This window comes from Chionomys nivalis, chromosome 3 (genome assembly GCF_950005125.1).
Source record: "Chionomys nivalis chromosome 3, mChiNiv1.1, whole genome shotgun sequence".
Lineage (NCBI taxonomy): Eukaryota > Metazoa > Chordata > Mammalia > Rodentia > Cricetidae > Chionomys > Chionomys nivalis.
Window position 1 is genome coordinate 94,789,863 of NC_080088.1, and position 17,473 is coordinate 94,807,335.

Consider the following 17,473-nt stretch of genomic DNA (forward strand, 5'->3'; position numbering starts at 1 on the left):
GAGCAGGTCCTCCCTGGATGAGGAGGGATGGGGTCAATATCACATCTTGTCTCCCCTGTGTATGCGGGATGGGAAGCAGATGTTAGAAGTGGGGGGTCATCACAACATAAGGAACTGTATTAAAGTATGTCTGCATCAGGAAGGTCAAGAATCACTGTTCTAGACCCAGGAAACAGCTCATTTCTCTCCCTTCCCTGAGCAGCTGCGGTTAGACATTACATCAGGTCAACAAGGCAGTCATAGAGACTGCACAAGAACTGTGCTGTGGGCGTCCTCTCACAGGTTATCTTTAATCCAGTCAACAGCCTCTGCTGGATGTGGTGGCACAGGCCTTTATCTCAGCACTTGGGAGACAGAAGTAGGCAGATTTCTTCTGTAAGTTCCAGAACAACCAGAGCTACATGGTGAGACCCTGTCTTATAAAAATCAAAACACCATAATACATATATATATAAAATGAGCCACAGAGTAAGGTTGTGGTCAACAAGGAAACACACAGAGTCCCCAGCTCCTGAAGGGCCCGGTGAAGGAGTACCTGCCACCCAGTGTTACACTCCGTGTTCCCAGTGCAGGGTCTGCAATTACTTCTCCCTCAGAAGAGAGACAAGGATCAGAAGACAGAGCAGCCACATCATGAAAATGGGGACATTAATTCCCAAGACCTTGGGGCTTGTGTGGGAGAGGTGAGGGCAGGACGAGGAAGGTGGAGGGGAGTTGCAAATGGAGAAGAGACAAGGGAGTGGATAGGGATAGGTGAGGGATGGGCTCTAGGGGGCTAGGAGAAGAAATAGGGAACTATGGTGACAGGTAGAAGCTTACAGTTGAACCTTAACACACCAAGAATATGCAATGGGCACCCACTGCTTGTTCTGGACTTAGGTTGGGGCTGTGTGGAGATGCTCCATTGGGACTGACTGGAGCCCTGACACGGGACCAAGCAAGTCAGTTACATCCTGGAGAGGTCAGTGCACTTCAAGGACATGGGGAATGGGGACATGGACAGGACCACAGTGTTAGTTTGGGTCAGAAAGGAGGTGAAATAGGGAGTAGGAAGCAAGCTGAAGCCAAGAGAGTGGCGGGGTTCCCTCTGAGCAGAGAATTACAGACAAGCTCAGAGGAGACGGAGACAGTAAAGGCTTGTCACAATTACAGGAAAAGATTCTTTTGGCAGAGGCATAGGCAAAACCAAGGAAAAGGAATATGAAAGAGGCTCAGAGTTGTGGAGCCTGAGGTGACACCTAAGGGACAAGGAAGCTAAAGAGGCATGGAAGCCACAGCCAGGATGGCTCACCATGGGTGATGGTGAGGTTGGTTCCATTTATTGCCTGCAATAGCTGCGCGCCTTTACTTGTGATCAGACGAACTCGGCAGAAGTACACTGTCTGGTCCTTCTTCTTCAAGTTCAGGATTCTGAGGACTCCGGATGTCTGAGGCTGTGTCCAGTTCAGGATAAGTCGGCCCTTAAAATTCTCATGTATGAAACCCGAGAAAGAGTTGTAGATCAATCCCTCAGAGAAGGGCTTCCATCTCCAGAGAATCCTCATCTGTGGATCCGGTGCCAACTCCCCAGGGAAGTAGAAGGAGAAGGGGATCTCGATAGAGCCACCCTGGACACCAGAGAGGTGTGCTGGTTGTTCCACCCGATGGTCATTTACTCTGTTGGATCTTGCTGAGTTTCCTGGGATGGATGGGGAGAATCTGAAGTCATGGAAGGGGATAGAAGGGACAACCCAGAGTTTCCTTAGTCTTCACCCCCAGGCAGGTGTAGGACATGGGCAAGGACTGTCTCTATGTCCCACTGCCCCATATGCGACAAGACAGACAAAAAAGGGCTGGACTGGACCCACTCTGAGGGCTGAGCTCTCTCTTAGGGTACAGAGGTCTGGCTGGCTTCTCTAGCAGTCGCCTGTCCACATGACAGCCCACTCCACCCAGTCCCACTGGTCTCTCCTATGCTTAATGCAGATGGCTGCTAGCAAGGTCCCTACCACTCACCACCACTCACCAGCTTGCACGCACACTGCTGTCAGCAGCAGAAGCAGGACCCACGCTATGACCCAATTCCTTCCACTAAATGAGAACAGCAGAGCCATCAGGCAGGAGAGAAGGCCCTGTGGAGGAAGCCTGGGGCACTCAGGATTCAGGAGAGAATCAGGGTAAAGTGATCCACATCCCCCAGGCTATCTCATGTGGAGGAAAGTTTGGGCAGGACCTCCAAATCTCCACCTCCTTGTGGCCAGAAACTTCCTTTATCATTCTAGCTTCTTCTTTCCCATGTTGCAGAAGATCCGCCCTTGTGAGACAATGTCCGAACCCTTGAGGCCAGCCCTGATTTGGGCAGGAAGATATGGAATTGACCTCACCATGCCAGCTCTCCTCCCTTACACCTAGGCCTCCTGTCCTATCCAGTCTTGTCCATTTCCTATGTGCTCTGTAATTGCTTTGCTTTCTCATCTCCATATTCCCTCCACTCCTGCCCCTCCCCCGATCTATTTTTCATTGCCCCCCCCCACCTTCTGGTTGTTTGTGTCTCTCTAGTCACCTCAGGTAGAGAAGCGGTCAGGTTCTGCTCACTTCAGACACAATGAGGAAGTGATGAGGACACACATTCAGATCCCAGACCGGGTAGAGTTCACCATCACCTGGTGTCTGCTCTTTGCCCTGTTGTTGCCTTTCAGGAACTCTTCACAGTGACCCAGCAAACCCAAAACCCAGAGGACACTCTGAACCCAGCCTCTCACTGCTGCTGAGTCTGTAACTTCCCTGGGCTTCCTGGGTGATCTTCTCCCTCATCTTGACAGCGACTCCATAGCTGCTCCAGCTTCTGAAGGAGCCTTCCTGCCTCCCACCACCCTTAACACACACTCAGAAGAGGAAACCAAGGATCAGAGAAGCTCTGGCACATGGCAGGTGCCTGGACTTTATTACAACTGAGTTCTTGTAGTTTCCCTCTCCACACTGACTTCAGCTTCTCGGTGCAGCCTCTGAACTCCTTCAAGGCCACAGATCTGCTGCCGGGCTCCAGGGAGGCTGTTGCCACAAAGCACTTGAGAGACTTTGTCTATCTGTGACTGTTCTAGAATATTTTTTGAATGAAGTAGGCAAAGAGGGCTCAGAGCACCAATGTGTCCATCATGATATATCACTGGGGACATCTCTCAGAGTGGACACAGCTGACCTGTGACAGGAAAAGAGGAGTAAGAGATGGAGGCCGAGGCTGTGGTGGCCACAGGGATGGTTCTCTAGGAGGGTCATCCAACCCTTTCCCATGACAAGGTGCCATCAGTTTCCTGAAGGGCAAGAAGACGTGATTATAGAGGAATTGAAGAGGAAGTGACATCATTATCCCTGATTGACATATGCAAAGGTGACTCCCCAGTTCCTTAGATTTCCTGCCATTGACTGCCTTCTCCATGCTTCCCTGCAGGTGGCTATGCAGACTGTCTCCTGTCATATCTGCTTCTCTGTCTTCCTCAAAGTCCCCATGGTCCGCTGATCCTTTGACCTGAGCCAGAAACAAGTTCTCATGGCCTCACTCTCAGCTGCACATGGACACAGTTCTTTTTTTTTTTTTATTGAAAAAAAAAATTTTCCGCCTCCTCCCCGCCTCCCATTTCCCTCCCCCTCCTCCCGCCCCTCTCCCCCTCCCCCCACTCCTCTTCTCCTCCCTCTGCAGTCCCAGGAGCAGTCAGGGTTCCCTGCCCTGTGGAAAGTCCAAGGTCCTCCCCCCTCCATCCAGATCTAGGAAGTTGAACATCCAAACTGTCTAGGCTCCCACAAAGCCAGAACCTGAAGTAGGATCAACACCCCGTGCCATTGTCCTTGGCCTCTCGTCAGCTCTCATTGTCCGCCATGTTCAGAGAGTCCGGTTTTATCCCATGCTTTTTCAGTCACAGTCCAGCTGGCCTTGGTGAGCTCCCCATAGATTGGTCCGACTGTCTCAGTGGGTGGGTGCACCCCTCGTGGTCCTGACTTCGTTGTAAATGTTCTCCCTCCTTCTACTCCTAATTAGGACCTTGGGAGCTCAGTCCGGTGCTCCAGTGTGGGTCTCTGTCTCTATCTCCATCCATTGCTAGATGAAGGTTCTATGGTGATATGCAAGATATTCATCAGTATGGCTATAGGATAGGATCATTTCAGGTTCCCTATCCTCAGGTGCCCAAGGAACTAACTGGGGACATTGCCCTGGGCATCTGGTAGCCACCCCAAGTTCAAGTCTCTTGCCAACCCTTAGGTGGTTCCCTTAACTAAGATATGAGTTTCCCTGCTCCCCTATCCAACCTTCCTATATCCCCAATCATCCCGTTTCCCCAAGTTCCCCTCATCCTCTCCTTCACACTTTTCTTTCTCCATCTCCCCTTACCCCCATCCCACCCTACCCCCAAGATTCCAATTTTTTGCCCAGCACTCTTGTCTATTTCCCATAGCCAGGAGGATAACTATATGTTTTTCCTTGGGTTTGCCCTCTTGTTTAGCTTCTTTAGGACCACATATTATAGACTCAGAGGCCCCCTATCCATAGCTAGAAACCAATTATGAGTGAGTACATCCCATGATCTTCTTTTTGGGTCTGGGTTACCTCACTCAGGATAGTATTTTCTATTTCCATCCATTTGCATGCAAAATTCGAGAAGTCATTGTTTTTTACTGCAGAGTAGTACTCTAATGTGTATATATTCCACACTTTCTTCATTCATTCTTCCATTGAAGGACACCTAGGATGCTTCCAGGTTCTGGCTATTACAAATAATGGTGCTATGAACATAGTTGAACAAATGCTTTTGATGGACACAGTTCTTTATCCATCCATCCTGCCCTGGAGATCACAAGCACAGACAGGGCCTATTGAACCTGTCAGAAAGCCCTCCCCCAACTCCTTTACTGGATGCAGTATGGTGTAGTCCAGGCTGAGCCTTGAACTTGTTACATAGCCAAGGATAACCTTGACCTCCTACAGATCCTCTCTATTCTCCCAAGAGCTGGGTGACAGACTTGACCCATCATGCATTTTATTCTCTGCTGGAGAGAGAATCCAGGATTCTGTGCCAGGCAGGTAAGCGTTCCACCAATGAACCTTGTCTTTAGCCTCAGTGAGGTCTGAGAGGGGCTCTCACGGTCATGTGTACTCACTTCAGGGTTCATCGAGCCCTGCCGTACACTCGGGTCCGTGGGTAAAGGGTAACTCGATTTCTTTTTTTTTTTTATTAATTAATTTATTTAATTATTAAAGATTTCTGCCTCTTCCCCGCCACCACCTCCCATTCCCTCCCCCTCCCCCAATCAAGTCTTCCTTCCTCCTCAGCCCAAAGAGCAAGCAGGTTTCTCTGCCCTGTGGGAGGTCCAAGGACCACCCACCTCCATCCAGGTCTATTAAGGTGAGCATCCAAACTACCTGGGCTCCCACAAAGCCATTACGTGCAATAGGATCAAGAACCCATTGCCATTGTTCTTCAGTTCTCAGTAGTCCTCATTGTCCATTATGTTCAGCGAGACCGGTTTTGTCCCATGCTTTTTCAGTCCCCGGCCAGCTGGCCTTGGTGAGTTCCCGATAGAACATCCCCATTGCCTCAGTGTGTGGGTGCACCCCTCGCAGTCCTGAGTTCCTTGCTCGTGCTCACTCTCCTTCTGTTCCTCCTTTGGATAGTGAGACTTCAGTCCAGTGCTCCAATGTTGGTCTCTGTCTCTGTCTTCTTTCATCGCCTGATGAAGGTTAATATTCAGGGGGATGCTTATATGTTTTTCTTTGGGTTCACCTTCTTATTTAGCTTCTCTAGAGTCACGAATTATAGTCTCAATGTCCTTTATTTATGGTAACTCGATTTCTAAGTCACCAAGGAGAGGATGGGCCTGATGAGGCTGCCATGTGCCACTGCTGGTCAAGAGCTTTTTTATACAAAAGGCTCCCGTTGGTTCTTCAGGATCCCAGCCACCACGTGTGTTCATCCTCACTGCTGCCACCTGCTGGTCGCTGATCCCAAGTCATGGGCTCTGTTTCAAGTCCTGGACTCAGCTAGATCCCCATAGGGGCCCTGCTGTGGCATGACTTCTGTCCAGGATGCTATAATTAGTTTCCTGCAGTGATAGCCATGTTTTTCCCAATAACAGTGACTGGGCCCTGCAGCCGTGATGCTTTCACAGTGCATGGGCACTTTCCGTGGAAGAGCAGCCTGTGGCTGCAGTGTGCACACTGGGGCTTTGTGTGGATGTGACCATGGGACGGTCAGGTTACAGTGTTAGAACCTGGCTGCTGCTCAGGCTGTAGCGTGGGTATACACTGCCTCCACAGAACAAATAAGTAAGTGTAATTTAAATATTTAACCAAAGGTGGGCTAGGCATGGTGATGCATGTCCTTAATTCTAAAATTTAGGAGGCAGAGGGAGAGGCAAGTGGATCTCTGTGTGTTGGAGGTTCTATGGTCTATATATTTAGTCTATATAGCCTTGTCTATATACCCAGGCCAGCAAAGGCTATATAGTGAGACTTTGTCTCAAAAAGCAAAAGCAAGCATACAAACAAAAACAAAAACAAACAACAAAAACCTACAAAACAGAAAAGAGCTGAACGTGCATGATATCTGAGTTTGTGCTGTGGCCTGCACATACATGAGCACACAGTTGTATGCACACACATGCCCCTGCACACAGACACACACAGTCATCCAAGGCAATTTCACAGCTGATGTGCCACCACGTGTTTAACAAGTCTTCATCCTTAGTAAACATGGCCTCCCCAGGCCAGGCTTTATGAGTCTTCAAACTCCAGTTCCCGATAATGTCCCTAGCATTCAGACTCTGATTTTATACCCAGCTGTGTTTTCCTGCAGTGGTGACTGAGAACAGGCTTAATTCTTCCTATTTCTGTCTGAACCATCCAATTCCAGAAACTTCCCTCAAATAACCAACCGGGCCTGTGGGACCGGATGCAGCAGACAACTCATTGATGATAACTGTCCATTTATCTACCCATTCCCTGTCACACTCCTAGAACTCCCTATATTCTTCCTTGAGTGACAGCATACAGAATCCAGGTGGACCCCAAATTAACCCACCCAGAATGGGTCCTGAAGACAGTTAGGGAGATGCTAGAGGGGATGGTGGAAGAATGGCAGCTGGTGGTATAGACAGGACACTCAGGTTGTACTAGGATATTACAATAGAATGGTTGCCCCACTACCATCTGACCTCTTCTTTCTCACTTAGGATGACATCATCATCTTCATCTCCCTCATGTGCTGTCCAGCCTCAGCCTGAGCACCTCTCTGAACTCCTATAGACAGAAGCAACAAGAAGAGACTCTATAGTGTGTCCTAAAGGCCTAGTGAGTGAGGTTGTGTGACCTACTCTTCTGGATTAAGTCTCCAGGTTTTGCTGTTGCCAAAGATCAGTGACAGAAAATCATGAATCATCAAGTTTGAGGTCAGAGAAACTAAGAATCTCATAGTCCCCTCTGCAACATCATATATTTTGCTTAAAAAAATGACAAACAGACAAAGAAAAAAACAGCAAACAAACTAAAAACAGTGTATACATAGTGGCACATGGACTTTATCCCAGCACCCTAGAAGCTGAGGCACATTGATTTCTGTGAGTTAGAGGCTAGCGTGATCTACATAGAAAATTACAGTACAGTCAGAGACACCCCACCATCTCAAAAACAAATATACAGAGAAAAGCAAACCGACTACAGTTGAAATTTTTGTCTAAGTGAATCTAGAAAGAAAACTAATGACATCTTCATGTTCTTTGTCGCCAACCAAAGTGAACTAAGGTGACCTGCCTCCATCAGCTTTCTGTACTATTCACAGTTTTGCTTAGCTTTGGTTTGTTGACTTCAAGACAGGGTCTTCTGTAGGACAGGCTGGCTTCATGAGAGCCTGCAATTCGTGATCTTTCTATCACTACATGTCAATCATTGGGATTGGAGGCATATGTCGCCATGCCCAGTTCCCTTTAGTACATTTTGTTACTGACTGGCTCAGGCCAGGGTACAGAAGTCCCAAAGACTAGAACTCAATGTCTTCTCCTCAGCTGGACCACAATGATCCCTTCACCCAATGGGAGTTTGGTCTGGGTTAAAGCACCTAAACGTTGTCGAGATTGTTGGTTCTGTGTTCTTTACCTCTTGAAACCTCTCCTTTTGAACAATGAAAACTGACCTGGAAAGTCACATGAATGTTTAAGTAACAGCTCTAAAGTTCCTTCCTTCTGCCCAGTTACTTGAAAAGTAGAGTTGATAAATGGACACTCCTTTAGATGGCTGGCTACACCACCATAATGGCAGCTTGCTTGTGTGAACACTTCAAGGTGAAGAACCAGCCTGTCTCCATCTTAAGCTTAAAAGTCATCTTAGAGTAAAAACAAATTAGGTTCATTTCTGCTTATGATTAAACCTCTGTAGCTCAAGGATTTGGTTGTGCCCCACCTGTACCCTTACCTATAAATGGTTCCATACTGCCTTTTCCAGGAATGACAGTCATGTCTTTATTTTTTTAAAAAAAAATGTTTATAACTGTTTTGTGACTCTACCTTTGTTTCAGAAGCTTATGTGACCAACCACAATGACTTGTGATGCCCACCCTCCAACAATGTCTTTGTTTCAGGAGGACTATCTTGTTATGTATGTTATGCTCCTGTAACACGGACTGTTACACCAAAATCCTTCATTTGGAAACCTCTGCCTAAGCTATAGAGGACTTGTCTTCCTTACATTCAAAGTGATGACCTCTTGAACCCTGCCTTAGGGGAAGCAGCTCTTGTATACAAATAAAAAGCTTGCTTTAATCAATTGCTTGCTTTAATTAATTAATTAATTTGATCATGATACGTGGGGTTGTCAGTCTACCTACTCCCATCTTTGGGATTAACCCAGGGATGCCCGGAGGAGACACCACCCCAGCTGCCAAGGTTACTGGGATCATGGCCACTGATGGTTTCAGCCTCAGAGGCTTGGGTCCAGTTACACCACAGCAGACATCTCACAGCTGCTTCAGTAGATTTCACTTTAGTCATGAGAAGCCTTTGTGGCTTCTCCATCACCCCTCCATCTTCAGCAAGCATCATGGGATTGGGGACAGTTTTCCCAATGACTCAGCTAAGTCCCATGATTGATATGCACTCGAGGCTTCTGATTCGTGGGTCTCAATCAAGCATGCTCAGACACCTCTTTGTCTATAAAGCAGCCTGATTTTAATTCTTATTGGTCAGTCTGCTGTCCTTATTTCCCAGCATGCTCTTTGGTAGAAGGTGACTAGTTGACTATCAAATGTTAGACAGATTAGACTTGAGAAGGAAGTCTTATCCTAGGGGAGACCGCAGAGACCAGAACATCCACATGGCAGGAAATAAGGAAAGTTGGTGCATGTAGATGGGTCTGTGAGAAAAGGAAGCCCAGCAGGAGATCCAGGCAAAACAAGGTCTGTCACCTGAGGAGGAGCATGGAGGGGTCAGAAGCTGTAGCTGAGATGGCAGTGTCCAGGGAGAAGGGGAGAGAGGAACTAGGATCCTCATGCAGTGATTATGTGTGGACCATGGTCCTTGCTTTTCTCAGCTATTCCTGGACGCAATCTGCTACTCTCTTAGAGGTCTCACATGGGTGTGGGGGGGAGGGTCAAAGGAGATTTATTGAAATTATTAATAATTCCATGGAGAGACAGGAAACAGCCCAGTAAGGCTCTCAGGAACAGAGACAGAAAAGATGACCTGGATTCTAAGGAGAGGAAATCAGAGTCTACATGGCAGAAGTAGGGGTTCTCTTCTTGTACCTGTTCAGGGACAAGATGTATCAGAGATCAGGACTATAGCCATGCTCTCTGATTCTAAGGCAGGAGGCAGGTAGGAGAATGAGGTGCAGGATATGTGGCCAGCAATCCCGACTTTGATGGAAACTGGTCACCTTGGTGAGATGCTGGCCCCAATAGCAGCAGATAACAGACAATGTCTCAGCATGTGCCTGTGGCTGACCCTGAGAGGAAGAGGAGGAGTTTCCAGAGTTAGTCTCCCTGTACATTTGGGTGGCTAGAAATCAAACCCAGGTTATTGGGCTAGGCAGCAGCACCTTTTATCACAGTTATATTGCTGGACCACACTATTTTTGGTTCATTAATATGTAATTTTAAAATGCTTCGTTTAAAATAAATTTAGAAAAGGTTATGACCATGATTTATTCCTGGGGAATCCACATTTTTTTTTCTGACAGAGCCTCTGACTGGCTTGGAGCTCAGCAGTAAGGCTAGAGGAGCTGGACAGCCAGTCCCAGGGCTCTACCAGATCCTTGCTTGTCCAGGGCTGGGATTACAAATTCCTGCCGCCTACCTGGCTTATATTGTGGGTTCTCGGAATCAAGCTCAGGTCTTCCTGCCAAGGGCAAGATTTTTCTGACTCAATAATCTCTCCAGCTCTCTTGTATGCCTCTCATGACAATATTCCCCACACAGCCCCTCACCTGCTCCTTGGGATGTCAGCCGCTCTCCTGGCTGGGTTTGGCTTTAGTCTGCTGGCCTGTAGGAGAAGAACCAGTGTCAGTGTGGCAGCCATGCTGATCCTCTGTCTGCCTCTTAGCTGTTCTCTGTGTTCAGACAACATTAGGGGCCCAGGGCAGCAAACAGCTCTGCAGCAGCCAAACAGGGTCAGGACTGAGAGTCCCCAGGACCTGAGGCCAGTCCTCAGCTGTCTGTCTGCACAGCACAGCCAATCAGAATACAGCTCTCCTGTCCACTGCCCCTTATCCATGTCCTTCTCCCTTTGTTTCCTTTCCCTGCCTTGAACTCATGTTCCTTCTGTGCTCTCCCTGCTCTGCACTCACCAGGCCTCCCTTTTGTCTCCCTGGAACCTGGCTCCCTGGCTGTCCCTGTGAGTGCAGCTGCTGCTCCCTGCAGATTCAGTCCTAGGATTCTAATCCCAGTCAGACTTCTGCTGACCCCCAGACTGCTGCTCTGCACCTCTCAGCTGTTCTTCTTATCCATTGCAAAGCCGAGCCTTTCTGAAAACCACTAACTACACCTTCTAACTATTTCTGTGCCTTCGGTTGCACTCCACTATCTGCTATCTCTGCTCCTATCTTGAGTCTTGAACTCTCAATGTATTTAAATCTGCTCTGAACCCAGTCCACACTTGGCTCTTCCTTTGCATGTGGCAACTTCCATGAAGTTCTAGAGATGATTTCCTCTAGTTCCTGTCATTCCAGAACATTCTGTGTACTAATTGGGCAAAGAAGTTTCAGAGCAGCAATGTGTCACTCGTGACATACTGCCTGGGACATCTCTGAGAGTGGACACAGCTGGTCCGTGAATAGAGTCAAGTCGTGAGATGTGGGGGCAGAGGCTGTGTTGGTCTCAGGGCTGGTTCTGCAGGAGGATCAATCCATCCTTCCTTTGACAAGTTTCCATCAGGTCCCTGAAGGGCAGGAAGACATGATTGTTCCAGAGGAAGTGGCACCATTCTTCCTGAGTAACACACGCAGTAGCGGAAACTCCCCATTTCCTTCTGTTTCCTGGCACTGATTGCCTTCTCCATTGTCCATTGATTGTGCTTCCATGCAGGTCACTGTGAAGGCGACCTGTCTCATACCTGCTTTTGTAGCCTTCCTCACAGTCCCCATAGACCTCGGATCCCTTGACCTGAGCCAGGCACAACCTGTCACAGCCTCACTCCCAGCTCACATGAACACACGCCTTTATCCATCCATCCTACCCTTGGAGATGCTGAACACAGAACCATTGGGATGAATTGACCACAGATGGGCAGTCAGTCAGGTGAGGGAACAGGGCCTATTGTACTTGTCAGAAAGCCATGGCCCCTTTTATTGGATGGGGTCTCATGTAGCTCAGGCGGGGCCTTGAACTTGTTATGTAGCCAAAGATGACCTTGAACTCCTATAGGTCCTCCTCTCTGCCCTCCCAATGCTGGGTGACAGGTGTGCTCCATTGTGCCCCTTTGTTTCCTACTGGAGATAGAACCCAGGGTCCTGTGCATGCCAGGCAGGTAAGCACTCCACCAGATGAACCTTGTCTTTAGCCTCAGTGAGGTTTTAGGGGAGGCCCTCCTGATCATGAGTGCTCACCTCCAGGTTTCATCTGGGCCTTGCCCTACTGTCTGGGGTCTGTGGGTAAACAACCACTGAATTGCTAAGTAACCAAGCAGGTGCTGACCTGATGAAGCTGACATGTCAGCTGCTAGTCCCCACCATTTTTTTAAAATTTATTTATTTATTTATTTATTTATTTATTTATTTATTATAGATTTCTGCCTCCTCTCCATCACCGCCTCCCATTTCCCTCCCCCTCCCCCAATCAAGTCCCCCTCCTTCAGCAGCCCGAAGAGCAGTCAGAGTTCCCTGCCTTGTGGGAAGTCCAAGGATCTCCCACCTCCTTCCAGGTCTAGTAAGGTGAGCATCCAAACTGCCTAGGCTACCACAAAGCCAGTACGTGCAGTAGGCAAAAGCCCATTGCCATTGTTCTTGAGTTCTCAGTAGTCCTCATTGTCTGCTATGTTCAGCGAGTCCAGTTTTATCCCATGCTTTTTTTAGACCCAGTCTAGCTGGCCTTGGTGAGTTCCCAATAGAACATCCCCATTGTCTCAGTGTGTGGGTGCACCCCTCGCGGTCCTGAGTTCCTTGCTCCTGCTCTCTCTTCTTCTGCTCCTCATTTGGGCCTTGGGATTTCAGTCTGGTGCTCCAATGTGGGTCTCTGTCTCTGTCTCCTTTCATTGCCTGATGAAGGTTAATATCCAGGAGGATAACTATACGTTTTTCTTTGGGTTCAACTTCTTATTTAGCTTCTCTAGGATCACGAATTATAGGCTCAATGTCCTTTATTTATGGCTAGAAACCCATTATGAGTGAGTACATCCCATGTTCCTCTTTTTGGGTCTGGCTTACCTCACTCAGGATAGTGTTTTCTATTTCCGTCCATTTGCATGCAAAATTCAAGAAGTCATTGTTTTTTACTGCTGAGTAGTACTCTAATATGTATATATTCCATACTTTCTGCATCCATTCTTATAACCAGCTCTGGTGGCTTCTACAGGATCCCTGCTGGCTCTTGTGTTCGGCCTCACTGCTGCCACCTGCTGGATCCTTAATCATGAGCTGTGTTCTAGTTTCAAGTCCTGGACTCAGTTGAATCCCCATAGATACCCTGCTGTGGGATGATTTCTGTCCAGGATGCTGTAATCAGTCTCCTGCAGTGACAACCCAGTTTCCCCCCAAGAGCAGTGACTGGGCCCTGCAGCCATGATGCTTTCTCAGGGGAGGGGACTTTCTGTGGAAGAGCAGCCTGGGGCTGTGGGGTGCACACATGGGGCTTTTACATACATGTGACCATGGGGAGTGTCAGACTGCAGTGTTAGAACCTGGCTGCTGCTCAGGCTGTAGCACATGTGTGCTCTGCCCACACAGAATAAATAGATAAGTATAAATTTTTTGTTTGTTTTTTGAGACAGGGTTTCTCTGTGGAGCTCTGGTTATCTTAGAACTCACCAGACCTCCTTTTTGTCTCCCTGGAAACTATCCCTGGCTTCCCTGTGAGTGCAGGCTGCTGCACCCTGCAGATTTAATCTCAGGGTTTGATTCTCAGTCAGACTTCTGCTGTGTCTGAGGCCACTTCTCACCCACTTCTCAGTTCCCTTTCTTATCTCACTGGAGGGATGAGTCTTTCTGAAGACCGTGGGACCCCATCTTCAACTATTTATTTCTGGGCTCTTAGTTACACTCCAGTATCTACTCATCTCTGCTTCTATCCTGTAGTCTTCTATTTACCATGGATTTAAATCTGCTCTGAAATCAGTCAACACTTGACTTTTGTGTGTGTACAAGGTTTCAATAAGCTCAGGTTGGCCTTCAACTTTCTATGTAACTACAGATGGCCTTTAACTACTGGTCCCCTCTGCATTTCCCTAGTGCTGGGGTTACAGATGTGACCCACTGTGTCTCCTTTTTTCTTAGAATCCTTATGAATTATGAAAGATAAATCATTTATCTCAACAAAAATGCAACTCAGAGTTGAATAAGGATTGCATTGAATTTTTAGAGTTTTGTGTTTTAATGACTCAGTGTATAAATTTTTCCATTTTGCAAATAAGAGGTAGCCTTACATTTATTAATATTTCCCTAAATCTTATCAAATTTATTTGGGGCAGTATGCATATGTATGTGCATATTTGAATATGTACACACACATATGTGAATGACAGAAGACAACCTTGGGCAGGAGTTCTGCACCCTAGTGGTTGAGACAGATCTGTCATTGAACTGCTTCTTGTTGGCTGGGCAAGGCTGGCAGCACAGTAAGCCTCAGGGATCCTACAATCTCTGCCTGCCAACATGGCCAGCTTTTTGTGTGTGTTCTGGAATAGAACCCATGTCCTTAAGTTCATGGGCAAGCACTTTGCCAAGTGAGCCGTCCCCAGCTGTTACATGACTTCTCTCGGCAGTATTTTCTTTGTGGTGCACAGTGCTTTTACATCATTTAGTGAAGGTTCTTCCTTTCATTTCTTTTTTTTTTTCTTTTTTTTTTCTTTTTTTTTTTTCTTTTTTTTTTTTGGTTTTTCGAGACAGGGTTTCTCTGTGTAACAGTCCTAACTGTCCTGGAACTAGCTCTTGTAGACCAGGCTGGTCTCGAACTCACAGAGATCCGCCTGCCTCTGCCTCCCGAGTGCTGGGATTAAAGGAGTGCGCCACCATCGCCCGGCTCTTTTCTTTTTGTAGGCCCATAGCACACTGCGGTATTAAATTCTCTTTTTTTGCCATACCGCCAACCCAAACAGTTGTCCTTTTACAGAGTTCTCGCTTCCTGTGAGATGCTGTCCCTGAACTCTGGTCTTCCATGAGCCCTGCTTAGCAGCGCAGCTCCTCTCAGATGAGCAGTTAGCCCTGAAGCACATGTAGGCCCCTTGATTTTGCAAAAGAAGGCTTTTGTTCATCTTCATTTTATCCTCTTTCCCGGCAAACTCTCTAATGAAGTTAAACTCAGATTCAGTCCTTGCTAAGTACAATCCCCTTCCTGTCCTTCTGTTCTCTGTACTCTTCCCTGAACAAGTAAATCCTTCTCCAATTTCCCAAGCTTGGGTGAGAGCCTGTCCTGGACCACTGACCTTTTCTTCCACCAGAGGAAGATCAGCATCACATAGACGGGGGTTATGAGCTCAGCTGTGGCCACCACTCCGACCGTGGCTCCCAGGCTCACAAGTGAAGGATTCCTCTGGCCCTCTGTGTCCTCCAGTTCAGCCGTGGTGACTGCAGAGGTGACGATGGAGGGGCTCTGCATGGTGGTTCTGACTGCTGGGGAGAGATGAGGAGTGAGCAGATCCTCCCTGGATGAGGAGGGATGGGAGGAGTGTCACATCTTGTCTCCTCTGTGGGAGGTGGGATGGGGAACAGCTGTTAGAAGTTCACAGAGGGGAACACATGCTGAAGGCTGAGACTCTAGGATAACACAGTCCCTACCTGTCCTGGCTGTGTGTCCTCAGATTTTCACTTAGTCACAGATAATTAAGCCATAGAAATAGAGTTGGTTTTGTCACAGATGTAGATAATGAACAGACACGACCCAGTCCATACAGTGGTTGCTGCTCAGACCTTAGAACTCGAGATTGATCCCTAATGTTCATATAAAAAGCTAGGTGACATGGGCATGACCTTTAATTTTAGCCCTAGAAGCAGAGGCAGGCAGATCTCTGTGAGATAAAGTCAGCCTGACGTATATATTGTGTTCTACACCAAACAGAGCTGAGTGAATTGTAATCCCAGTACTGAGCAGGTAGATGCAGGCATGTATCCGGGGTTCACTAGTCATACACCTTAACCTAGTTGGCAGTCTTGAAGCCAATGGGAGATCTTGTCCCATAAAATAAGAAGGATGACAGCTGAGGTTGTCTTTTAGTCTCCACAGGCACTCCACTACGGTGTTAGTTTGGAACAAAACGGGGTGATCTAGGGAGAGGAGAGCAGGGTCTAAGGCCTAGAAAGTGGGGTTGGGCTCTCTCTGAGCAGAGAATGGCAGAAAAGGTCAGCGGAGACAGCAAAGACTTGTCACAGCTCCAAGGGAAAGATCCTGTTGTCAGAGGCTTAGGCAGAGTCAAGGGAAAGGAATATGAGTTGGGTAGCCCGAGGTGACATCTAGAGAACAAGGAAGCAAGGGAGGCATCAAAGGCAGAGCCAGGGTGGCTCACCGTGAGTGATGATCAGTTGGGTCCCAACAGCTGACTTCAAAATCTTCCTGCCTTCTCCTGTGTTCAGATGAACTTGGCAGAAGTATTTGTTCTGGTCCTTTTCCTAAAGGTCCAGGATTCTGAGGACTCCAGATGTCTGAGGCTGTATCCAGTTCAGGATGAGCCTGTCCTTAAAATGGGCGTGTATGAAACCAGAGGTGGCGTTGTAGATATGCTCTCCGATGAATTTCTTCCATCTCCAGAGAATCCTCATCTGCGGATTCTTTTCAAACTCCCAGGGGAAGTAGGAGAAGGGGATCTCAATGGAGACACCCTGGACACCAGAGAGGTGTGCTGGTTGGTTCGCCCCATACAGTCTTTTTCTGGTGGATCCTGCTGAGTTCCCTGGGAAGAATGGGGAAGAATCTGAAGTCACTGCAGGGGTTGGAAAGGAAACCCCAGAGCTTCCTGAGTGTTCACCCACAGGCAGGTGTGGAACAGAGGGCATGACTGTCTCTATGGCTGGGACAGGAAAGACAGTGAAAGGTTGGGTTGGACCCACTCTGAAAGATGAGCCCTCTCTTGGGGCACAGAGGACTGGCTGGCTCCTCGAGCAAACACCTTTCCACGTGACAGTCCTCTCTTTCCAGCCCCACTCAGCCCTCCTGTGGTTAAGTCCCCGGTAGTGAGGTCCCCACACTCACCAGCTTGCAGGCATGCTGCGGGCAGCAGCAGAAGCAGGACCCAAACCAATGCTCGAACCCCTCCAGAAAATGAGACCAGCAGCGCCATCAGGAAGGAGAACAGGAGTGACACCAGGGTGCTCAGGAATCTAGAGAATAATGGTTAAGTGATCCACATCCCCTGGGCCATCTCATGTGCAGGAGTGAGTGGGCTCAAGACCTCCTCATCTCCACCTCCTTGTAGCCAGAAACTTCCTTTATCATTCTGGCTTCTTCTTTTCCTATGTTGCAGAAGATCCCCCTTGTGGTTACCCACAAATGACCAGGCCCTTGGACCAACCTCCAATTTTTGATTTTACCTCTGCCTGCTGGGCTCTCATCTCTTCCTGCTTGACCTCCCATCTGCCCAGTCCTTTTATTTATACACCATGTTGTCCCCCTTTCCCTCCCTCCTTATTTCTACCTCCCCTCCCCACTCTCTCATACATCCTCCTATTTTGCTGGTTCTCTGTGTGTCTCAGTCTCTCATCCCAAGGAATTGACTGCCTCCTGGACCTGCAATGCTCTCTCAGGGAGAGAATAGCTGACACATGTCTCTGACCAGCTGAATGCCATGCTCAGATAAGAGATGCTGATGATGGAGGTGC

General features: G+C 48.1%; 1 protein-coding gene across 1 annotated transcript in view; it reads right to left on the reverse strand.

Annotated features, from left to right (window-relative positions):
- The window catches only part of LOC130871377 (paired immunoglobulin-like type 2 receptor alpha), a 48,499-nt gene extending 31,564 nt beyond the window's left edge, over positions 1 to 16,935 (reverse strand). Inside the window, exons 1-2 of the mRNA XM_057764716.1 lie at positions 16,848 to 16,935; positions 1,292 to 1,678 (exon numbers count right to left, since the gene is read on the reverse strand). Coding sequence (XP_057620699.1) covers positions 1,292 to 1,678; positions 16,848 to 16,935 — 475 coding nt within the window. The remainder of the gene's footprint in view (positions 1 to 1,291; positions 1,679 to 16,847) is intronic.
- Between the last annotated feature and the right edge of the window lie 538 nt (positions 16,936 to 17,473).